The sequence below is a fragment of the Zalophus californianus genome, chromosome 15 (assembly GCF_009762305.2).
Source record: "Zalophus californianus isolate mZalCal1 chromosome 15, mZalCal1.pri.v2, whole genome shotgun sequence".
Classification (NCBI taxonomy): Eukaryota; Metazoa; Chordata; class Mammalia; order Carnivora; family Otariidae; genus Zalophus; species Zalophus californianus.
In genome coordinates this window covers 13,973,660-13,999,758 of record NC_045609.1, presented here as the reverse complement: position 1 = coordinate 13,999,758, position 26,099 = coordinate 13,973,660, and the positions used below count along the sequence as shown (strand labels likewise).

General features: G+C 40.8%; 1 protein-coding gene across 4 annotated transcripts in view; it reads right to left on the bottom strand.

Annotated features, from left to right (window-relative positions):
* Nucleotides 1-26,099, bottom strand: part of TARBP1 (TAR (HIV-1) RNA binding protein 1) — an 81,252-nt gene that overhangs the window by 35,053 nt on the left and 20,100 nt on the right. For all 4 annotated transcript variants that reach the window (XR_003520087.2, XR_003520089.2, XM_027595187.2 and 1 more), the window contains exons 10-19: nt 23,435-23,576; nt 21,039-21,138; nt 19,910-20,082; nt 9,124-9,221; nt 5,784-5,945; nt 2,890-3,077; nt 2,244-2,505; nt 1,950-2,138; nt 454-644; nt 204-275 (exon numbers count right to left, since the gene is read on the bottom strand). Coding sequence is in view for 2 of the 4 variants with exons in the window: in XM_027595187.2 (XP_027450988.2) it covers nt 204-275; nt 454-644; nt 1,950-2,138; nt 2,244-2,505; nt 2,890-3,077; nt 5,784-5,945; nt 9,124-9,221; nt 19,910-20,082; nt 21,039-21,138; nt 23,435-23,576 (1,577 nt within the window). In the remaining 2 variants the exon portion in view is untranslated. The remainder of the gene's footprint in view (nt 1-203; nt 276-453; nt 645-1,949; nt 2,139-2,243; nt 2,506-2,889; nt 3,078-5,783; nt 5,946-9,123; nt 9,222-19,909; nt 20,083-21,038; nt 21,139-23,434; nt 23,577-26,099) is intronic.

The window sequence follows — 26,099 nt, the reverse complement described above, 5'->3', positions numbered from 1 at the left end:
GTTATCAAATTTTAGCAGAGTTTTAGATCTGAAATATTAGCAAGGGAACAGGATTTCTAACATGCCTTGAAGGCTCTTTCAATATCTTATAGAGATCACTAGTAAACATTTATTAAATTTAACAAATATAGGATGTCTCTCATCTGATGTTAAATTTTGAATATTCCATTTATATCAAGGTGTGGAAAATCCACCATACTTACTTTTCAATAAGTGTGTTTGCTGCACAATCATGTCCGAGATTTTCTATGTAGGTCTGCACATCCTGAATAAGTCTTCCCATAAAAAATATTTGACAAAGAACAGGTTTTAGATGGGAAAAAATTAAAACCCCAAATTTAAAGTTAATTAATGTTTTATATTCTTCTAATTGAAAGCCTCAAAATAAAGACCTAATTCTACACAGGTAGGTACTTAATATGAATCATGACAGGTTGAAACAATGGCTTTTACCTTTGATCACGCCTAAACACAGTTCCAAATATACAAGCCTCAAGGACAAGTTCGCTATAATTTTTAGCACTTGATAAAGATACTTGGGACACATTTGAAGCAGAAACTATCCAAGATTTGCAGCAATAACTTATGAGTGTATTGAAGACTCCAGTTTTTACAGCAGACATTTCAATTATCTTGTACATAATCTGGAATGAAACACAATGGTCATTTTATTCTTTTGCCTGTTCAGGTAAGGGAAAAAAAAAAGTGTTGCTGAAAACTTACTTGAATGGCTTCAAATGACAGTGTCGACATAACCACAGAGTATGAAAAATTAAAAATTCTTTATTGTTAAAACTTTGTGAGATGATCAATAATCACAGAATGCTAATTTTTCATTTCTCAATAATAGAACTAAATGAAATTTTACCAATAGTGATATCCCCCCGGGACTTTCCAAGAGAAATGACTGCCCAAGTAATAGAAGAAAGGAAGGAAAAACATGCCCCTCTTGACATTTTCCATCCTCTCTGCATTTCGCCAGTGCCCCCTTCCGCCCCCACGTTCCCCGAGGCAGCAAAGACCCCAGTCTCCAAGTGTGTCCTGTGTGCAGTACAGCCGCATAATAAAAGGACTTTATCTTCCATTCCCCCTTTGGATAACGAGGTATACATGAATTCCTAAGCATGATGGCATCCACCACGTCATGTTCCCTACTATCAGTGGTTGTAAATGCAAATGCTACCAAGAACCAGAAGGACCTTTTGCTAAGGTTATATTCAGAGAAATATTTCTCTGTACAAGAAAAGCAACAGCACAAAAGTGTGACAAATGGCACCTGCCGTCTGCCTTCAGTATTCAGGAGTCAAGGGCTCGCTGTGGAGTGCAGAAGTAGAAGGGGCATGCCCTCTCTGGATAGGCAGCTCCTAGGAACGGCCGGTGGGCCAGGCCATCCCATTTTCCAACATTCTAAGAGAAGGGAAAATACAGATTTTCTTGCAAATTTCCCAATTCTTAAAGGTTGGCAACTCATTTAAAAATGTTTAAGCATTATATGCATCAAATAAAGTAAATCTGTGTGGCACGTGTGGCTCACAGGCTACTCTTCCATCTCACAGAGTTTGTTCTTACTCATGACACTGAAGAAGGTTCAAAATATCTGTGGACTGAATGAGTGAATACACAACAACAAATCTAGTATGTAATTACAAATAGAACTCTCTTCTTCCTTGTGTGCTACAGGTCACACAAATTAAAAAGAAAACAAAAAGTGACCTCCTTTGAATCTAAAGTAGTCAAATTCATAGAAATAGCAAGTAGAAAGTGATTACCAGGGGCTGGGGGAGGGAGAAGAGAGTTGTTTAAGGGGTACAGAGTTTCAGTTCAAGTTAAGAAAGTTCTGGAGACCTGTTACAACAATGTGAACATACTTAACTCTACTGAACCGTACACTTAAAGATGATTAAGATGGCAAATTTACATTTTACCCCATTGTAAAAAAAAAAAGTTACCTCTTTTATTTTGAAATATGCCTGGCCCTTGATTTTCGCAGCAATGGTAAGAACTTTGGTATCAAAAACAAACTGAACAAAAGCTTTTAAATTAGACCAGAATATCAGCTGAGTGTTGCTTAACGCAGATATAATTTTCCAAGCCATGTCAAAAGACTCTACACAGAGTGATTCAGAGGAGGTCAAAAGCTGGAAGGAGAGAAGAAAGAAAGAAATATATAAGAATGACTTCATTTCAGAAACTGATCTCTGGTCCCACAGTTATTCTTCAATCCCTGTCTCACTGTATCTTACCTTGGGAACCAGAACTTTCATGCAGTGGAACACAGGCAGAACTTGGTCCGAAGGCAGGACTGTGAGGGCTCCTAGCGCGGACTGCAGAGTCCTCACCGGCATCTGAATAGCAGGCAGGATGTGCTCCAGAACATCACCATCCGACACTGGGATAAGGGTGTGATATTTTCTCAACAAGAAAGAGAGGCAGACCCACTGATCATGAATATATTGTGCGACTATTTTCCCCCATCCTTGGGAAGCTGATGATTCTTCAAAAAAACTGAAACAAAACATACAGTCACCATCCCTTGCTCCTTCAAGTCTGGCTCAGTTCCTTGTGCATGGAGTAATGATACTTACAAGAAATCACAGTCACTGTTAAAGATCCCGGCCCACAAAAAGCAAGGAAACCACACAGACACCTCAACGTTCTAACTACTCTGAATGTAGGTACTTTCCTTCCCTGTAAGTGATTCACTGAGAACTACATGCAGTAAAGTCAGTGGCTTTCCAGTAACAGAGATGCCATAGCTTCAAATTCCCATACCCTATAAATACAGCTGGGCAATCACTCATCATCTCAATGACGAAAACAAAAATGAAATTTTAAACATTAGCAACCAGATGCCTTTCACACATGTGCTACCCTCCAGGGTGGACACACCTGCTCTGCTCCTCCACGTGGGGCTTCGGCAGTGTGTGGTTGAGCGGGAGAGAGGAGAGGAACCTTTCCATGGGTCCGGCATCCAGGGAGTCGAGCTGTAGTTCTGGCTTCTGGTCAATAGCCTCACACACCATGGCCAAGGCAGCCATACTAATGACCCTCTGAATCTGCCTGGCAAGTGTCGGCTCCTGAGGGGGAAACAGAACAATCTCTTAGTTCATGAGAGCCAATCTTGACCATCGGGACCTGAGGCCCAGCCGAAGGATGCCTCCCGCCCACCTTCCCCTCTCCCTGCCTGTTACTGAACATCAGAGGTGACAAAAGGAAACCCAATACTACAGTCCTTCAGTGTCACCAACCTCTGTGCAATTAGCGGTGACCAAATTTAAAGTGGCAATAAAAATTCGGCAGTTCCGACTAAGACAACAATTTGATCTCTTCGGTTTGGCAGGGGGATTCCTGGACGTGATCCATGACCGAGCAGCTACATACTGAACATCCAAGTGTACGTGAAGCCCTACTTCTCAGTCTTTTTCCTACTCATGTACACATTTGGATACACTTCTGTGGATGAGTCTTAACTTTAACTGTTTGGCTGAATTATGTTAAAACAACAACAACAACAACAACAAAACCAAGGCTCCAGGCATCCATGTAATAACTCCTTCACCAGCTGTACACTGTTTCTGGAGAGGTGACACAGCCCCACAGCTCAGAGCTCTTCACGAACCTCAGGGACGAGACTGAACCCCGGCTCTGCACTTACTACAGTTTGGCTGCAGTGGACACACTGCAGCTTAGTTTCCTCACCTGTGAAATGGGGACAATAAGAGAATCTACTTCAGAGGGTTACTGTGAAAAGCACATAAATGGGTGATGTCATGGAAAGCACTTGAAACTCTACACGCAGGAACAAAAAGAAAGGAAAACAAGACAGCCTGGCTTCATACTTGGAGAGAAAATCAACTGTGTCGAACCAAGAAGCCAGGAGTGCCGGCAGGAACCCACACTTTGAAAACAGCTGCATGGAGGGACCACGGGCAGTGCCACCACATACAGCCAGCCAGACACATCTCTACCCGAAATGAACTTTCTACTCCTCACTCCATACCTTTCCTCACCAACCCCCCTAAAATAAAGCAAGTATCTCTATGTATAAATTTTACATGGTAACACTGTCAACACAAGAAATAAAATGTAAGGGTGCCTGGGTGGCTCAGTTGGTTGAGTGTCTGCCTTCCGCTCAGGTCATGATCCCAGGGTTCTGGGATCGAGCCCCGCATCAGGCTCCCTGCTCAGCGTGGAACCTGCTTCTCCCTCTCCCTTTGCTGCTCCCCCTGCTTGTACTCTCTCTCTCAAATAATTAAAAAATCTTTAAAAAAAAAAAAAAGAAAGAAAATTTAGTATTACTTTTAGCCAATATGGTCCCTGTTGAGCTTAATGTAATTCAGTGAATTACTAAAACTAGCAAGCCATCTTTAAGAATTACTGTGATATGGTTCATGATTTTGGTCTACATTCAAAACTCACAAAGTCCTTTTACAGCACTAACACACTAATACGTACTAGACAGGATGCTGAAGTAGTAACTAGGTCTCCTTATCATTTTTTGGGACAGTTCTTGAAAACTACTTTAAAAATCAGATTATTGGGGCGCCTGGGTTGCTCAGTCGGTTGAGCAGGTGACGCTTGGTTTCGGCTCAGGTCATGATCTCAGGGTCTTGGGGTCAAGCCCACATTGGGCTCCGTGCTCAGCGTGGAGTCTGCTTAAGATTCTCTCGCCTTCTCCCTCTGCCCCTCCCCGCTCCTAAAAAATTAGATTATTAAAGCAATCAAGTACCTTCTCTGTTTTAATTAGCAGCCTGGACTACTCTATGATTTAGCTCAATTTTATTAAACACTTATAATGTGTTAAGTGAAAATAGCTAACATTCAGTGAGGACTTTCTATGCGCTGGGCACTGTTCTGAAGTTTTAACACGTGTGAGCTTGCTTTAATTCCCATTGTCAACTCTATACCCCTCATTTTGCAGGTGTGGTAAATGAGGCACAGGGAGGTTAAGTAATTTCCTCAAGGTCACATAGCTAGCAAGATTAAAGCCAGGATCCACATCTAGGAAGTCTAATTCCAAAGCCTGTGCTCATAACCACTATACCTTTCTATGCCATGTTTAAGAAAAGCTTCCAGGTACTAAAAAGGATCCAAAGGAGAAGACACATACACATAAGTTATTGCAAAAACAAGACAGACAGAGATAAACACTACAATGGTGGCATGAAGAAAAAAAGATAAATGAAGGAAGCAAGGAGACACTGATCCAAGTTGGGCCCTAAGGGACGGACCGGATTTTTGACAAGTGCATACTGGAAGGGAGGGAGCTGCTGGTGACAGGAACAGACAGAAGGAAAGCCCAGATGAGGAGGAACGTGGTATGTGCTTGTGATCCGTGAAGATCTATGAGGAGGCCCCTGTGCATGACTGCAGCATGAGAGCACTGGGGGGGGGGGAGGAGGCAGCAAAAGACCAGGGTAGACAACAAGGTAGACAGCCAAGGATACGGGCTGCTGGATGTATTAATACACACCATGTGTTATATATCACATATATGTCAAGTATCATATATATATTTAGACATGTTAAAGTGTCCCTTACTGGTACCTGGGCAAAGACTCAGTTCAGTGCAAATCCACTATCTGTACCTAAACAGTTCTAAGACTTAAGTCACCACACCTTTGTTATATACCTACAGGAGTCCCAATCTTCATCAAATATTATGAACAAAGGATACTATTTTAAATTTCAGCAGATGCTTTTCATATCAGAATGTTAATAATCAAATCTATATTCTACGTATGCTTATTCAACATAACTACACACCTTGAATGAAGGATTACCTGTCCACTGTCGATCTCTTGAAGATGCCGAATGGATGCATTTTTCAGAAGAGAAATAACTCTCCAAATGGGGTTGCCTCTTTTCCACCCAACCTTCAAATGGATATTTATAAGCTCAGTTAACACCATCAGGTATAAATGGCAACGATCCAGATCCGAAACCTAAAGACAAACAATAACAATTAACACGCAGGGTCCATGATTTTTACCAAACTATGAGAGTTCAGACAGGAAATAAATGACCTTATTTAAACGTACTAAGACAAGAATTGAGAGAGAAAGTCATTTCCTCCAAGAAGCCCTCCATGATATCCCCATGCAGAGCTAAGGACTCCCTTCTCCGAGCTTACACAGCGACTCTGCATTCAGCGTAACTGCAGCACACGCCACGATTCACTCATCTGGCTCACGAATGTTCTACCAACTCTTGCATCCCAGGGCCAACAGATCATAAATAACAATTAGAGCGGTGACAACTGCCTTTGTTTTAGGCAGGTTATGATCCTCCATTCTTACTAGGAAGGTTACGGTCCCATTTTGCTAAGACAATGAATAAGTTCTGGAGAGGTCAAACAGCTCAGCCAGCATCTCAGAGCTGGTAAGTGGGAGAGAAAGAATTAAACGCAGGTCTTTGTGACGCTGAGTCACAGGGTTCAGTCCAGTGCTACCACCGGCCAGCTCTGTGACCCAACCTCTGTCGGCCTCAGATTCCTTATCCACAAAATGGGGAGGCTATCATCTACCCACCACGGGGATGGATGCTAATTCTTTTCAAAGAATTGAGAAAGTATGGTAAGTGGACTAGCCTTATCATCAGTATACCAATTACCATATCCTTGGCAGACTTTTGGGACACCAGGAAGCACGATTCCTGTATTTAATTGGTGCTCACGGAGCAAGCACGACATGTCAGGCACGCAGCCAAGTGCCAGGACACGGCATAGATGGAGAGAAACAACCACAGGGCCTAGTGGAGACTGAACACCAGCTGTGTGAGTGAGGGATCAAGTGCCAGAGAGGATTCCTGAATGTGGGGCTCAGGAAGCTGGCTGGATGGGGGGACATTCCTGAGCAGGGAATGGCGAGGGGTGCAGTTCTGAATGGCTTAAGTGTGAGAAATGCAACTCAAGTTGTCCAAGAGCACCTGGCTGACGGAGCGGTGAGCTCGGGAGAGCCGCCGGCGGTGGAGACAGAGACATAGGGTCCCTGGCACAGCTGAAGCTGGGGGTGCAGCCCAGACTGCCTCACAGGAGGAACGGGAGAGAAGAAGGGCCCGGGCCATGCTTTCTAAAGCTCCCATGCTCGAGGTTCTCTAGTGGAGCACGCACGATTGAAGGGAAGGTGGGGGTGATGGTGGAGAGGTGGGGCCACCCCCGGGACGGCTGGTGTTTCGAGGGCAAAGTGGCTGATGTGTCCAGTGGGGCTGAGGAGTCACAAAAACCATGGATTGAGGGGCACCTGGGTGGCTCAGTCGGTTAAGCGTCTGCCTTCGGCTCAGGTCATGATCCCAGCATCCTGGGATCGAGCCCCACTTTGGGTTCCCTGCTCAGCGGGAAGCCTGCTTCTCCCTCTCACACTCCCCCTGCTCATGCTCGCTCTCTCTCAAAAAAAAAAAAAACAAAAGAAAACCATGGTTTGAAAAGTATCCATCAGGTTTATTTATGACAAAGGAGTCACTGACAGCTCGAGAGAGAGCCACTTCTGGGCTTCAACAGAGGCAGAAACCAGGTGAGAATGGAGCTGTGGGGTGTGTTTATAGATTCAGCTTATGGAGAGAAGGAAATTAGGAGCTGAAGGGACCAGGGAATAGAAGAGTGGGTTCCTTGAGATGAGGGACTGTCAAAGCTGTTTCGGGGCTCATGAAAGAATCCAGGAGACACGGAGAGGCTGAGCATATGAGAAAGAAGGCGTGGGGGACCGTCAATAGTCAGGTCCTGGAGCAGATGCAAGAGGACACAGGCCAGACTCCCAAGGAGGCCGGAGACAGGTTCAGAGTCTGGGGGCTGCGCTCCCTGGGGGGCCGAGGGCAGACACCCCTGGGAGCAGCCCGTAGCAAGCACCAGGGCCCGTCCTCGCTCCCCAATGCTGGGGCCTCCTGTTTGTAGCTTGAAATCAGCCACGGAAACAGATAAATACTACAAACCAAGGATTTCTTCCCCGAGAACAGTCGTTAAACAAAATCACATGAACCCTTCCCCTTTTAAAAGCTATTTTTAGCATCAAATTCCGAACAAAAAGTTATGTTCTATAATGGATACATGAAGGTTCATCATACTTCTGCGCGTGTCTGAAAATTTCCCTAAAAAAGGTAAGGTAATACTGATGATAATAAAGTGATGTTGAAGCAAACAAACCAAGAGAGTTATTTATTAAATGCCTTCTTGGAAATGTAGGCATAACAAAGCCACTATTAACAGCTGCTTAGTAAGAAGACAGTTAACACTCCCCACTCCAGAGGGCTTTTTCTTCATAGTTTCCTTACCTTCCTACCCTAACAGCTCAGGTCCTTCAGTATAGAGCTTGCCTTTCTGTATTTTCACACCTGCTCATGAGCCTATCAAACAAATGTACTTAAGTGAGTGTTCTAATAAAAATTAAAATAAGTATATTTTCTCACTTTATTAACAATCTACTTATTCTAAAGCTTCAACATTTGTCCCTAGAGATTTCAACCAAAAAAACAAAAACAAAAACAAAACAAAAAACTAGGAATAATAAGCATTTCTATAAGAATCAGCATTTTCAAAACACTCCGGAAGAAAAAGGAAAAATTTTTTTTTTTTTTTAACTTCCAGTGCAGTTCACATGCAGGTTATATTAGTTTCAGGTGTTCTCATCTGTCCTAGAGGGAACAATGTAGTACGTGGGGAGTACAGACAGCAGAAAGGGACACTCACCTCAGACCGACTATTATCTACTCTGTGTTTCAGAATTGCTTATGGAGCTTTAGAAACAGACCCATACTGATACCTGGTCCCGCCCCAAACCTGCCAAATCCCACTCTCTGGACCCTAGGACCAAATACACCTGAATACTCGAAGCACTCCAGTGAGGGCATACCATGTGGACCTCTCAGCCCCTGGGGAGCGGATGTATTATCTCCATTTTGTGGATGAGAAAGCGGAAGCTCAGAAGAGCTACATAACTCTCCCAAGGCCTCGGTTATGACATGGGTGGAATGGAACGAGGAGACTCTGAAGCTTAGAGCTTTTTCTGCTTCCTAAGGTGGCTTCTCCAGAAAGAATCACATTAATTTTCTCAATTTCATACAGTGCCTGCCAGTAAGTAATCACTCAAATATTGATGAAAAGAATGGAAAGTTGCTCCCGTGAGTACTTACACTACTTAGTTCATTCATAGTAAGCCGTCGGAGGATAAAGTCGGAAACACTCTCGGTGGTAGACATGACAAAGCTCTGAAGAAATGTAAACACCTCATCTGTACGGGGGGAAAAAGTGTGTAACTGAAATGACAGAAATATAAGTTCCTTGGTACAAAATATGTCAGATTTTCTAGTAAAAGTGCAACTATGTTAAGCATATGGGTGCATCACTTACCAAAAACGAATTCCAATAATGTAACAGTCATTAGTACCATGGGGCAATCTATAATTCACCTTAAAGATCATTTAGGAGTTTTAGTTCTGGGTAAGATGGAACAGGGGCACACCAGCCTCTCTCACTATAAAACCTGGACAGAATAGCTGAGCATCTATGTGGAGACCCTAAAAGGTAAAAAGCAGCAGACGGATTCAGAAAGCAGTAACACCCAACAGACTGAAACCATGCACAGGAGCAGTCAAGAAAGTGTGCAGCACGATGGGCCCCGACTTCTGACCAGAGAGTGGAAAAGGGGAACCCCAGAAAAGCAGACAATAAGTCCTTAGGAGGTTCCAGAGGGGGAGGCGCTCAGGAAAATGGCCCCAGAACATGGTTTGTGAACTGCTGGGCTCACCCCGCGCGGCTATGCATGGACCTGCAAGTGAGCAGCATCCCAAAGACCTTCTGAACTGAACTAACAGAGAGACAGCCACCCAGGTCGCAGACTGCCCACTGGGTGGATCACGTGTGGTGCAGGTGAAGACAGCACCACAACGCTGACAGTGGAACCAACAGGCACAGAAACTGGAATGTCAGGAATTAAGGGCTAACCCTAAGCCGACCGTCTGCTTACACAAGATTATCAACATTCTCCACAGGATTTAAATAAGACCCAGAGTCTCATAATATAATACTAAAAATATCTAGGATTCTATCCAAAATAACATGGCACATGAAGCATCAGAAAATCCCTAGCTCACAAGGGAAAAGACAATCTTTCAATGCCAACAATGAGATGATGTTGACTCCAGAAAAACCTGACAAGGACTCCAAACAGCTAATGATAAAAATGCTTCAACAATCAATCAACACATCCTCTTGAAACATATGGGGAAAAAAAAGTCTCAGCAAAGAAACATAAGATACACACAAAAACCATATAGGAATTTTATAACTGAAAAGTATAAGTACTGAAATTTGAAGAACTCACTGGATGGAAACAGTAACAGAAAGAAGAAGCACAAGGAAGGAGTCAGTGAACTTGAAAACAGATCAATAAATCATATGCAATATGACAAGTATAATCAAACTGCTGAAAACTAAAGACAAAGAAACAATCTTGAAAGCAGAGAAAAACCGCATATTACCTAGGTGAAGAACACACTGAATTACTACAGAATTCTAATGAGAAACCATGGCAGCCAGAAGCAAATGGAATATGTTTAAATTGCTGAAAGAAAAGACCCATCAAACCAGAATTTTATACCCAGTGAAAATATTCCTCAGAAGGTGAAATAAAGACATTCTCAGATGAAGGAAAACTAAGAGAATTCACTGCCAGCAACCCTGTTCCAAAGGAAATGCTAAAAGCTGTTCTTCAAACACAAGGCATATGATGCCCCAGGAAAACATAGGACGTCAGGGATGAAAAAAAAGCAAAAGAAACTGCAAACATCCAGGTAAATGCAGTAGGTTCTTCTCTTGTGATTTTAAAAATCTCTTTGATGGTTGAAAGCAAAAATGATAACACTGTCTGGGAGTTATCAACAAATGTAGATATAAGACAACTATAATACAGGGGGGAAGGGCAAAGGAGCCCACAGGGTGGTAAAGTTTCTACATTCATTTTACGTGGTAAAACATTAACTCTAAATAGATTGAAAAGTCAAGTGTGAATACAGTAGTCCCTAAAGCAATCACAAACACACGGACACACACACACAGAATATTATTTAGTAAAAAACACAATAGGTAAATTAAAATGGAATATGAAAAAATGTTCAAACTGCCCAAAACAAGCCAAAAGAGGGAAAGACAGAAATGAAAAACAGAGGGAATAAACAGAATACAAAAAAAATAAAAGACTGAAATCAAAACATATATGTAATTATATTAAATGCAAATAGTCTACACCAATTAAAAGACAGTGTCAGAATGGATAAAAAATCATGACCCAACTATATGATGTCTATAAGAAATTTGCTTCAAATATAACAATCTAAATAGAATAAAAGTAAAAAGCCAGGAAATACTACTATGCAAATTCTAACCAAAAGAAAGTAAGAGTGGTTATATTACTACTAGACAAACCAGACTTCAGAGTAGAGAAAATAACCAGGGATAAAAAGGGACACTGCATAACAAGGAAAGAGTCACCTCAACAAGAAAATGCACTATCCTGAACGCATAGGCACCTAACAACAGAACTGCAAAACATGAAGCCAAAATAATAGAACTAGAAAGAGAGATAAACCCGAACTCAGAGTTAGAGACTTCAACACTCCTCTCTTAGTAACAGAGTAAACAAAAAACAGCAAGGACATAAAACTGAAAAATAGCATGAAAATCTTGGATCTGATACTTATAGGACACTCCACCCAACAACACAATACACATTCTTTCCAAGTTGCACATGGAACAGTGTGCAAGACAGACCATACCCTAGATCATAAACAAACCTCAATGAAGTTTCAAAAACTGAAACTGTACAAAGTATGCTCTCTGACTAGAACAGAGTTGAATTAATAATAACAGAAAGATAACAAGAAAATCCCCAAACACACTTCTAAGTAATTTATGAGTAAAAGAGAGTGTCTCAAGAAAAGTCAGAAAATACTCTGAACGGAAATACAACATATCAAAAGTTTTTGGATGCAATTAAAGCAAAACTTAAAAAATTTACAGCACTAGAGTTCATTTTCAAAAAGAAGTTCTAAAATCAACAACCTAAACTTCCACCTTAACTTTTTTAAAAAGGCAAAATAAACCAAAAGCAAGCAGACAGAAGCAAACAAAAAAACAGAAATCAATGAAATTGAAAAAAAGAAAAATCGAGAGAAAAAAAAGTCAATGACATCAAAAGCTGGTGTTTTGAAAAGGTCAGTAAAATTGATAAACCACTGGCCAGTCTTAGGAGAGGCAGAGATAGAGAGAGAGGATACAAATTATCACAGACCCCAGATGCTGCACACATTAAAAGGAGAAGGGATTACCATGGGCCCTGGACAACTTTGGAAATATAAATGTTCCCATTCACAAATGCCATGATTGTCTATAAAGAAAAATCCCAAGCATTCTATTTAAAAAAGCAAAAAACAAAAACCCCCCTCATAACTAATAAGTGCTTCAGTGAGGTCAGAGAATACCAAGGTCAACACACAAAAACCAATCACATTCCTGTATACTGGCAATACACAACTGAAAACCAAAATTTTAAAAACTTTATCACTTACAATAGCTTCCCCCAAAAGACATACTTGGGCACAAATCTAACAAAACTTGTACAGGATCTATATGCTAAAAACTAAAAAGCTCTGCTGAAAAAAATCAAAGACAGCCTAAGTAAATCGAGAGACACATTATATTCATGGACTAAAAGTCTCAAAATAATAAAGGCAATTCTCCATAAATTGATCTACAGATTTAATGCAATTCCCGTCAAAATTCCAGCAGGATTTTTTTTTTTTTTTGTAAATACAAGCTGGTTATAAAGTTTATATGGAAAGGCAAAGGAACTAGAATAGCTAGAAATAAGAATTTGGAAAGAAGCATCCTACCTATTTAAAGAGTTACTGTAAATCTACAGTAACCAAAACAGTGTGGTACTGGTGACGGGATAAACATATAGATCAACAGAAGAGAGTCCAGAAGTCGATCCACACAAATATGGCCAATTAATTATTTTTAAACAACTTTATTGATATAATTCATGTAACATCATTTACCCATTAAAAGCGTGTAATTCAATGGTATCTAGTATGGTCACAGATATGTGCAACCATCACCACAGGCCAACTTTTTAGAACACTTTCATTACCACAAAGAGAAACCCCATACCCTTTGACCACCACCTTCATAAGCCCATCCCCCCCACCCCTGCCCTACACAATCACTAATCTACTTTCTGTCTCAGATCTGCCTATTTTGGACATGTCATATAAATGGAATTATATAATATATGGTCTTTTGTGACTGCTTCTTTCACTTAACGTGTTTTCAAAGTCCATCCACGTTGTAGTGGGTATCAGTAATTCATTCCTTTTCACGGCCAAATATAGATATATGACATCATTTATCCATTCATCCATCCATCTATTTTGGACTATTTCTGCCATGCCCAATTTTTTTTTTTTTTTTTACAACAGTACAAAACAACAGAGAAAGGATAGTCTCATCAACAAATAATGCTGAACAACTGGATATCCACAGGCAAAACAAAACAACAAAACCTAAACCTAAACCTTACACCTTAAAAATTAACTCAAAATGTATCATAAACCCAAAAATAAAAAACTATAAAATATTTAGAAGAATTTCCTAAACATGATACCTAATGCACAATCCATAAAACAAAAGAAAAAAGCAAACCGGACTTCATCAAAATGAAAACTTGTGCTCTACAAGGGAGAGACACTTAAGAAACTGAAAAGCCAAGCTAGATTGGGAGAAAGTATTTGTAAATCACATATCCAACAAAGGATTTGTATCCAGACTATATCTTGAATTCTCATTATATACATTTCATACAAGTGTATATGAAAACAAATAACTCAATTTTAAAATAGATAAAAGATTTGAACACTTTGCAAAATGTGGTATCTATCACTCTTAGAAATGTTCACTTTTTTTAAAGATCACATAGCATTAAAAATTACAGAATTAATTTAAAATGTTCATGTTACTTATTATAGAGACAATACTATCTGGCCTCTGAAGTACCTCATAAATCACTTGTCAGGTCAAGAAGCCATGAGCAAATGGTTGAAAGGTAAAGGTTTTTTTTTTGTTTGTTTGTTTTTTAAGATTTATTTGACAGAGAGAGCAAGCACAAGCAAGGGGAGCAGGAGAGGGAGAAGCAGGCTCCCCACCAAGCAGGGAGCCCGATGTGGGGCTCCATCCCAGGACCCTGGGACCATGACCTGAGCTGAAGGCAGCAGTTTAACTGACTGAGCCACCCAGGCGCCCCAAAAAGTAAAGCTTTTTACTATAAAAGCATTATAACCAAGGAATATGCTAAGAACAGAATATTCCTCTCCTTCCAGATTGTCTGCCTTTCTTTCTCCTATATATACTCAATAATAGTATCAAGAAATGAAAATAAAGTTAACCTGAGGTTCCAAGGGAAAGCTGAGGGCTTTCAGGACAGAGAACGAAGTGACGTGAAGAAAAGCAGGGGCTGTGTTTCCAACGTCACCCTCACTCTCATGGTGTTTCCTGTTAGTTACCCAATACAGAAGACTCTCCCAGGCCCCCAGGCACTGCCACCTCTCCAATTTAACAGCTCATCACAATACACAAACTGCAAAAAACTTCAACCAGAATGGGGTATATGGTTTTGTTTCCTCCTCTGTGCCTCATATAATCAACAGTGGTAACCTGAATCCCAAAAGTGGTACCAGAATTGGTCAAAAGCTGTCTCATCAGTCAAAATCACAAGATACCGCCTCACACCCATTAAGATGGCATTATCAGCAAACGAACAAACGAGTGCTGGTGAGGATGTGGAGAACCTGGATCCCTGGGCACTGCTGACTGGGCTGTGGAACGGTGCAGCCGCTAAGGAACACAGTATGGCAGTTTTTCAAAACATTAAACAGAATTACCATGTGATCCAGCAATTTCACTTCTAGGTATACAACCAAAAAAAAAAAAAAAAAAAAAAGAAGAAGAACTGAAGGCAGGGACTTGAAGAGATATTTGCATATTTGATGTTCACAAGCAGCATTATTCACATGGCCAAAAAGTGGAAATTACCCATGTCCATCAACAGATGAATGGATAAACAAACTATGGCATACACGTACAATGGAGCATTAGCCTTAAAGAGGAATGAAATTCTGACACATGCTACAGTACGGATGAACCTTGAAGACATCACAGTTTGCGAAATAAGCCCAACATAAGAAGACAAATACTGTATGATTACACTGATTTGAGGTCCCTAGAACAGTCAAATTCACAGCGACGGAAAGTACGAAGGTGGTCGCCAACAGCTGGGGCTGGGGGTGGGGGAGATGAGGAGTTAGCGCCTAGCAGGTACAGAGATTCAGTTTGGCATGACAAAAAAGTTCTGGGGAATGGATGGTGGCATGAGCGTACTGAATGTCCTAACTGTACACTTAAAAATGGTTAAAGTGTACATTTTATGTTACGTATATTTGACCACAATTTAAAAAAATAAAAGCTACCTCGGGAAGAAAAGGTCAAGTAGACACAGGGATTAATCAAGGCCAGCAAACAAAAGCCCCCTGGGAGAAAAGTGAGACCCTGCACCGCGGACCCCAGGCCCGCTGTGGCAGGTGCAGCAAGCACTTAGGGCAGAAGGCATCTGCTGCTGAAGGCCAGGTACTCCGGCCTGTATGATCCGATGTAACCAAAGAGGGGGCTGTAATGCAACTAAAGGTGCATTTCCACAAACATAAACGGGATACGGTTATTTTGAATTTTGAAAAAATAACGATTAAAACATCATTTTACAAAAACTCATTTATGTGTACCATGGATGCACCAAAAGGAGAATCACAACCCGAGTCCGATCCGATTAGATTCACAGATGAGACTGGAGGCAAACTGCCACACGCCTGCTCTCACTTCGCATTCGTGAGCGCTAGCTCCACGCGCACCCCCCCACCCAGGCTTCCCCACTTCCCCAGTCCACCCACTAATCGTCCTTCCCAGGCGAATATGCTCCCCCCATCCCTCGGCTTCCTCTTTCACTAAGATAACACCACAGTTAGAAAGGGACACTGCCGCTCCGGCCTCTGCCCACCCATCCACACGTGCCCCCCATCGGCACCCCGTCGAAGGCCGGCCCCTCTGCTGGTGCCCCGGACCCCGAGCACTTTCGCCTCCTCTCAGCCACCAAGAAGCAGACGTCCCCTCCTCAAATCTTCAAAACTCCCCTCTACTGAATCGTTTCTATCAGCACAAAACACTGCTATTTTCTCCCCCGAAGGAAGTAAAACCTCTCCTGCCCCAGAGCAACGGTCCCATGTCTCTGCTCCCTCACACATGACAATCCTTGAAAGAGCTGCCCCCACCGCCACCCAAAACGTTCTGTCAGGGTGACCCTGATTTCCATGTTGCCAAAACCAATGGTCACCTTCAGCTCACCAGCAGCATCTGGTGCAGTTATCACTCCTTCCTTCTGGCTCCAGAACAGCACATTCTCCTGGTTTTTCTCTTTTCATGCTGTAGTGAATTCCTCCTAAATGTCCTCTGCCACTTCCTCCCCAACCTCTAGACACTGGTGCTCCCCACGCACCTGGACCTCTTCTCTGTCTACACTGGCTCTGTGGGTGTTCTCGTCCAGCATCATGGCTTTAAATACCACCGCTATGCTACGACCCCCAAATTCGTATTTCCAACCCACACTTCTCCCTGAACTCCAGACTCAGAGGCAAATGCAAGCTCACCAACTCCACCAGGATAGCTAACAGGTGCCCCGCACTTAACCTACCCAAAGCAGAACTGCCCATCTTTACTCCAAAACCTTCTCCGACTCCAGTCTTTCTCACCTCAGTTAAAGGTAACTCCCATCTGTCCACCTTCTCCAAAAGCTAAGTGGCCTTTGAGTTCTCTCTTTTTCTCACAGCCCACATCCAGACCCATCAGCAAATCCTGCTGGACAAACCATCAAAATACATCCAAATTTCTAACTCACTGCATCCATGGCTAGTACGCCGTGCAAGCCCAGAAGCTGGTCTCTGCAGCTCTGCCCTTGCCCCTCTCGCGCTCTCTCGACACCAGGGCCCAGTGAGCTTTCTAAAACTCAACCCAGGGCTCAGCACTCCCCAGCTCAAACCCTCTAAGAGCCACACTCTTAAAATGGCCCAGGAAGGGAGTCCTACGTAACTGTCCCCACTTCCCTCTTTCCCTCTCAAAGTTCAGGTCCTGTTATCCTTCCCTTGATGCCTCCTAACTGTTCCCCAGACAGCGAGCTCTCCCGCGGGCTCCTCCTCACTCGCCTCCCCTACGTGCGTGCAGGGCTCCATCCCTCAAGAGTTAAAGTCTTTGCTTAACCGACTGTTCCCTTCACAGCCAGGGCCTCCTCGACCAACCAACTATACCTGTAACCCTCCACCTCTACCCCAGCACGCCCCGTCCTCCCTTCCCTACCTTATTTTCCCCCAACACCTACCCAACTACCGTATATTGTATATGGCTGCTGCTTATTACCCCTCTGCCCGCCACAGGCCAGACCCGCGCAATACAAGCGATCTCGACAAGGGCAGGGATTTTCGCTCTTTTTTCACACTGACACCCTAGCGCTCACAACAGTGCTTGGCATACAGATCATCAGTACATATCTGCTGAATGAGTTCCCCAACACCAGCTCAAAGACTTTCCACAGTCGCCCCCCCCATTAAGATTTAAATAACTTCAAACCCTGAGGATCAGCACAGTAACCACTGCAGGTTAAGGGGAAGAGAAGGGGAAAAGGCATCTCGCCAGACACGGCACACCGAGCCCCGTCCTCCCGGGCTTTTCTCCCCACGTGCCGTTCCAAGCGCTAGCAGGATAAAAAAAAAAAAGAACAGGAAGGAAAAAAAGTAGGACAAATGGCAATGACAGGAGTTGTACGCGCTCAGAAAGACGTAGGAATGACAGATGTTGAAGCGGTTGTGGGTACATGGGGATTTATGACATCTCCATTTTTCTAGATATTTAAGGATCTTCCATTAATAAAATACTGAAAATTAAAATAAAAAAATTTTAAACACAACAAGGCAAAGTTGCTCCAAACAGCAGGATACTGCCAAACCTCAATCCCACCTGCTCACAGTAAGCATTCCTGGGTATTTCTGACTTTACCATTACTTCTTCATTGCCCCCTGGTAGTGGTAATTAACTCCCAGACGGCCTTCTTGTTTATAAAATGGAAATAAGTATTTTCTATTTTCCTCTTCTCTCATAAAAGGAATCTTTCAGGATTAAGATCTGTTTACAGGTAATGAAGCTGGATACGGTTTACCGTATGGACGCCAAAGGCTAATATAATTAAACAGGTATTTCCTTGGCTCTTGGTGATATAAAAAAGATCTGCATGAGGTGCTATAGGAACTCTTACGTTCTGCTGCTGCTAAGAACATAAAATGTGTACACATTCTGGAACGGAAAACTGGAAAAACAAGTTTCATTATCTTATAAAGCTGAATACGCACAGGCCCTAAGAACCAATACACATGCTGGAGAGACGCACACACGAGTCCAGAAGACAAGTGTTCATGGTAGCACGCTACATCACGGTAATCAATTACAATCCAAAGTCCAGCACTGGGAAAACGCATGAACTGTGCTGTCTTCATACAAAGGAAGATTATACAACAGGGAAAATAATGAAGTCTAAGAAAGGACGTGCATGAATCTTACAAACACGTGATGTGAAAAAAGTTACAGAAGATTTCCCACAGTAAAGTAACATTTCTACAGAGCTCAGAAGCAGGAAATCAAGACACCATGGTGTTGAGGAATATCTATAGATGAAGTAAAACCACTTTTAAAGTGCATGGAAGTGATAAAGACAAAAGTCAAAATAAGGAAGCAAAAGGGGGGATTGAGGAGTAACAGGTACATTCATTCTTAGGTTGGGTAATAAGTTCACAGGTGTTTGATTATTTGGCATCATAACATATATAAAACCATCACACACTCGTGTGTGTGTGTGTGTGTCTGTGTGTGTGTGTGTGTCAAATATCACAATTTTCCGAAGGGTACCCGTGACCCAATCCTGCTCTTGAAAGCACTAACCCTATTAAAAAGTCAAAACATGTCAAATGAACCCAAATTTATGCCCTTAAGGAGACGAAAACCTTATAAAAAGTTACTGTTATGTGTACAGCATTTGGTTTCACTGCCATTATTAAAAATATCACAATCTAGAAACTAGCTTTAAAATTTCCTAAGCATATATTAAAATCTAATCCCATCAATGTTATCCTATGATTCCCTAGGATTCTCAAGTAGCAGATTTCTAAAAATCCAAGTGAAACTGGTGGGAAGGACTGGGAATCAAGGCTCTTCGTTAAATAGTGTCTCTAGTGTCCGTGGTCTTCACCGGCTGTCTTCCATGCATCTTTGTTTAAGGAGAGAACAAAAAGCTCAATGCTTCTACTACCACTATACTTTCTGTATGAAGTATATTCTATTTAAAAGGTGCTCAGAGATGAACGTATCTGAAAACAAGTAATTATGAAATTACTACCATTCTTGTGCTTTAATCTCTGCAACATCTAGCAGAGTGGCCATTAGAAATGCATCTTGCTTAAACATATATGAAACAGGGATCATTTTCATGTCTGGAAATTAAAGAGTGAGCAAAAATTTAAAAAAACAAAAAACAAAAGCAAATAAAATCACATTTCAAAACAACAGTAACCAGCAAATGTAAATGCTATGACGTCAGCTCCATGAGGGCAGACGGTCTGCGCCTTCGCTACGGCATCCCCAGCACCACCAGGGGATACTTGGTCCATATCTGCTGAATGCATGAGGTGATCCTTTTATTTAAAAGGTCAGGAATTTCCTCTCATTCTAACCACAAACCATATACCAAGCAAGACACCAACAGAAACTATGTATCCTCACCATCTTGGGCACTGGAACCTTTCAACATGCAAGTGTGCAATAACTTCAACAGGACCTGGAGGCATCTGTCAGTTTCCAGCAAGGGCATGTAGGCATTTGTACCAAACTTCATAAGGGATTCCAGAAGAGGATCTAAGAATATCCTTAATACATTCTGTGTTCTCCGCTTTTCACTAGATATTAAAAGACATGCCCAAATCAAGCATTTCAAAAGCATGAAGATATTATTTTCCATCTATAACTTGTGGAACTGGTTAGCTACTGGATTCAATGAGGTAGAATTAGTCTCATGGATGATCCAGACACCTATGCACCTCCTGGGACTGGTCTTCCCCTCTGGCCTCCTCGCTGACCTCTCAGTCTATGTTTTCTCAGTAAATTCTCTGTGTGCTTGCAAAGAAAAGCACAGGGAAGAACATACCGCACTCGACTCTAGGCACAAGTAGGAAAGAGATCCTATACCCACTTTATTTGTAAATTAAAATGCTTAGACCCTGCTACAATAATTCAAAAAAAAAAAAACCAAACCAAAACATAACTAGTCACAGAAACGAGACATTAAAAAAAAATACAAAGAATTAAGGGTTTATAAAAAACCATCATAACCAACCTTCATACTAAAACTTTGTCTACAAAAGAGATTCGATGTTAAATCAAATTAACTGCGTATCATGCAAATACACTAGCAAATGGAACCGCTTTTTGCAATACTTATAATCTGGTGAGAACTAATTTGTGCATATTCTCAAAATATGAGTTTTATCTTTATAACACTTAAAAAAAATTACACATTTTACAAAGGGGTCAAACCCTGTAAATTTCTTTACCTAATCTTATGCTAGAATCTTACAACCTATTCTTCTAATATTCTCTTATAAAACCAGTGATTACTATATATAGTTTTTCTGACCTTCTCTAACAGTTGAACTTACCTAAAAAGACTAACAAGCCCCTATTCCTATCAATTTATTGTTAATTTTAAACATTTCTCTAGCATACACACTGTGATCAATTCCATACCTTTACACCTGACTCAATCACGGAAAAGTGTGAATAGGCACCATAAATCTGAGTAGCCTTTTTTTTTTTTTTTTTTTTAAGATTTCTTTGCAAGTTGGGAAACACTTACCTGTACTGAGCCTTCATTCCTTCCACATCTACGGCCAGCAAGACCATCATTGCAACAAGCTTGGCTTCAAACCAGTCAGGCATAAGGCAGTCTTCTCCCGCTTAAATAACAAGAGTTGAGGTTTGCAAAGCATTAACAAAATCCTTCAAAGATGATGTTTCAAGAAGAAAACAGCCAGATGATTATGCTTTATCAATACCAAATTATAAGCAAGGAGATGAAATGGAGATGAAATGCAGAAGAACACTCCTGGGCATAGCTCACTGTTACAATGAGAGCAGTAGTGAGTGGTATAAAATGGTACCGTGCCCTCACCTGTCTGGGGAATAAGAGAAAATCCCCCAAGGAAGGACAACCAGGCTGAGCATGAAGGCTGGGAAAGAGTAAAGTAGGTGAAGGGAGGCAAGGCTTCCCCAAGGAAGGCAGAGCATGCCGAAGGCCCTCTGGAGGACAGAGCGTGCCACATTCCAGGGGATGGATGGATGCCTATGCAGCAGGGCACGTGAATGGGAGGGAGTGCCAAAGCTGAGGTGACACAGACAGCCAGGGAAGAGACCAGGGGACTTAGTGGGCCCATATCCACCCTTACCTCCTACCATTCCTTCTTGGGCTCCATGCCACAGACAGACAGATACATAAATACACAGACAGACGCCTACCTACTTTCAGCTCCCTGGATGCAAGTTCATCCAAGCCTTGTGGGATACTCCTTTCTACTTTTCACCTTCATTTCTGCCCACTGGTCAGATGTCACCCATCTGGTAACCTCCCACTACCGGTCTACCGTTCCAAGTAGGTACTGCATTCACAGGTTCCCCAGCCTGGTGCTGACTATGTCTTTCAAGGCACTGTGCTGGGATTATCTGCTTACCTATCAACTACCTTGCTAGATAATGCTCTGAGAGCAGGGGATACAGCTTTTATCTCTGACTCCAATGCCCAGCTCTTAAAACACACTTGATATATGCCTGCTGAATCAACAGTGCAAAATCTATCTGTACTAACTATGCCAAAATTCAAAGAAAAAGCTACTTTAGATGTAGAACCTGACTGAAAATAGTATTTTGGCCAATAAGTCCTTATATAAAAACAAAATTGAATACTGCATGTATTTTATACTCAGAAACTCAAGCTAAATTTTGTTTGTTTTGGAATTTATTAACTTGCTCTGAAAACTACCCCAGTAATTGCTAATTAAACTTTATAAAGGCACTCAGCCAAGCGCATTAAAAGTCAAACAAAAATATTAAAATACACACAAACGCCTCCCCTTTGCACTTGAAATCAAGTTTTAAGTTTTTAAAAAACTTAAAATAGCCTATTATATTAAACAGTATATTTAAGTCCTAGAAATATTAAAGAAAGATTCTAAAAATCTTGTTTCATCTGATTCTGAAATATTTACTCAGATCTGATGCTGTTTTTTACTTTGAATTATAAAACAAGTTCTGAAGACATTTTAGGGACTTTAATGTATGTTTACTCTAGTAGGGATGAAACTTTCTTTACTTTTATAGGCCTAACAAAAGAATCCTCCAAGTAACAACACAGAGAATTTACTAGACAGAGGGAGAATGAAAACATGAAAGAGAAATGTTCTAAGAAGGAAAAACAGATAAAGTCATGTATTTCGGAAGGATAATTATCTGATCATTTAAAACCTACTCCATGATCAGATTAGAGAAATCAGTACATGAAAATGACTTGGTCTGAGACAAAGCCAGGAAATTTCAGACATGTTAAATTCAAAGATGCAATTTACCCAAATTATCAACTAAGGACTTTAATGAAGAAGCATTAGCAATGTAAAAAGAATCCTAATTAATGAATCTTCTAATAGTTCTTCCCTCAATGCAGTCTTACACATTTCCCTAAAGAATCTGGAAAATGGATCTTGACTAAGTTATCTGGTAAAAACAAAAAACTAACAAAACCATCCTTTCAAACATAATTTTTCTCTAAAACTACATTACACAATCAGTTCATACTACATGTAATGTTTTGAAAACAAACACACAGAAGATGCACAGATTTATCTACAAATACTTCCACTTACAGAGGCTTTAAAAACACATCTGCGGTATCTAGCCCATGAGGATTCAACGATTGTAGAATAAATTTGTTTCTGTCCAATTCCTACTCTGGCAACTTACTAGTTTCTTAAAACATACAAAAGTAGTTTAAAATCTCAAGTCCTAGACCAGATAAAGTACAAGTTAGGAAACATATTTTTACATTCCCTTTATTCACATTATTTGGCTGAAAATACAAGTTTGATATCAGTAAATTGGCACACGTTTGGTTAAGCTTCTATTTGGACTGAAGAAACTACTTAAAAGTTCTTTGAAAAGAATTTGGTGATATCAATCCATATAAATGATTTCAGACTTACTTACTTTCCCAAGCAGGTGACTTAATATAATCTTGAACTAGGTTCTTCACGTAAGCATTTAAAGAGGATGTCTCAGGAAGTCCGATGGAGATAGAAGCTGAGGCTCGCCTAAAACAGCTTTCATTAACACGCAACCAATCACAGAGCTAGGAAAGAAAATAGTTATTACTTTATTTTAAAAACCTAACTGAGCAAAGGGTTTCTAATTTCCCTAAGTCAATTTTCTTTCTTTCTTCCACGATAAAGTGAATTTAAATATCTGAATGCAACAGGGGCGCCTGGGTGGCTCAGTCACTTAAGCGTCAGACTTCGGCTCAGGTCATGGTCTCAGGGTCCTGGAATCGAGCCTGGGGTTGGGCTCCCAGCTCAGCATGGAGTGTGCTTGTCCTTCTGCCCCCCGCTGCCCCCGGCTCATGTCCTCTCTCTCTCAAATAAATAAAATCTTTAAAAAAAAATCTGAACACAACAAAGTAATAGAACTGTAGAACTACAGTTCTACAGACAGTGCAGATAGAAAGAATGTGTATCCGTATATATACGTATGTGTGTGTGTATCTACACATGAATGTATAAACTTCATTTACAGGCAAGAATTTTTAAAGTACCTAATATATAGCGCACATTTTAATAAAGTTTTCTAAAGAACATTTCTGTGAAAACTGACACATTATGTAAACCAAATTACAACCTTAAATTAAATTAAAATTCATTTCTGCTTCCTATACTGAAACAGGGATATGTTTGTTTTCTATTAATTACAATTAAAGTTCCTACCCTCCTCACAAGTCTACTTTCTATCATATGTGCATTTTAAAATATATTAAATAAAAAGAGAAATACTAGTCCTTCTCTGTGGCAACTTTTAGAAGATTTGCAAAACTCAGAGTTCCAAAATTCATCTTTGGTCACATGTAATTGTGAATTTTGTTTTGAAATTGAATTATGTTCTCAGTTTTGTTTTCATAGCATATCTCTTACTGTGCAAATTCAACATATGAATTTAAATACGAAGTAAATAATTATGAAATAAGTCTTTCTAAAAAGTAAGAATTTTTTAAAAAGTATTCCTTGCATTAGGGTTAACCAAAATTACATATAAGGAGACAATAATACATCGCTTGACCAAAGACAAACTTGATGAACAAATGAATCAGTCAAGATTAACTGACATCCCATCAGTGGCAATAAATGAGCAGTTCCATAACACTAAAGAAGTTGCTCTGTGTAGGTCTTTATCAAGTTGGATCATCATAAAATCTAACAGTAAGGTCAGCCAGGATACTGATCTTTCGACAGGATATACTTTTTCTTTATATTTCTCTCAAACTGGCCAGACTAAGTTTCTTAACTATTGCTATAAGATGTATGAGGTTTTACAAATCATGCATTTCCCACAAGCACCATCCTATTATAACAAAACTGATAAACTCAAATTCATATTTGTTTCTTCTATCAAATCTGTCACAAGATTCTGAATATTGCCTCTCCAAAGAGTTTTCATGTCAGAATTATGGCTTAAAATGGCATCTACCTAGCAGTCTCTGGGAGACAGGTTCCCTTGATTTCCCATTAAAAGACAAATCTCAAAAGTTTATTTGCATACTGCCAAGACAAGGAGAAGATGCCACAGAGTGGGAGAAAATATTTGTAAAAGACACATTATCTGGTAAAGTATTGGTTCAAAACATACAAAGAACTCTTAAAACTTAACATTAAGAAAACCACCAACCCGATTTTTAAAAATGGGCAAAAGATCTAAACAAACACCTCCCCAAAGAAGATATACAAAGAGCAAACAGTATATGAAAAGATGCTCAGTATCATATGTCACCAGAGAATTGCAAATTAAAACAAGATACCACTACACACCTCACAGAGGCTAAAAGCCAAACCACTGACAACACCAAATGCTGACAAGGACGTGGGGCAACAGGGACTCTCCTTCACTGCTGGTGGGAATGCAAAACGGTACTACCACTTTGGAAGACTATTTGGTAGCTCCTTAAAAAACTGAACATTTTCTTAACATATAATCCAGCAACCGTGCCCCTTGGTATTTATTCAAATGAGTTAAAAAGTTATGTCCATACAAGAACTCGTATGTGAATGTTTATAGCAGCTTTATCCATAATTGCCAGAATTTAAAAACAACGAAGATGTCCTTCAGGACATAAATAAACAAACAGTGGTACATCCAACAACAGGATGTTACTCAGGGATAAAAAGACATGAGCTATCAAGCCATGAAAAGCCATGGAAGAACCCTAAATGCCTATTTCTTAGTGAAAGAAGTTAATCAAAAAACGCTTCATAGTATAGGATTCCAACTATATGACATTCTGGAAAAGACAAAACCATGGACACAGAGAAAACATCAGTGGTTGTCAAGGGTTTGGGGGTGGGGGACGGTGGCACGAGAGAAGAGAGGGATGAATCGGTGGAGCAGGGGGGATTTTTAGGGCAGTGAAAGCTAACTGGTGTGCCCCATTAGTGCAAGATGTTAATAAAAGAGGGATGGGGGGTGAGGTGTATGGGAACTCTCTGTACTTTCTGTTCAACTCTTCTGCGAACCTAAAACTGCTCTGAAAAATAAAGTCTATTAATTTAAAAGCTTACTTAGCTTGAGCTACATGAAATTGCCATTTCCTCAGTTTAAAACTGACTAAATA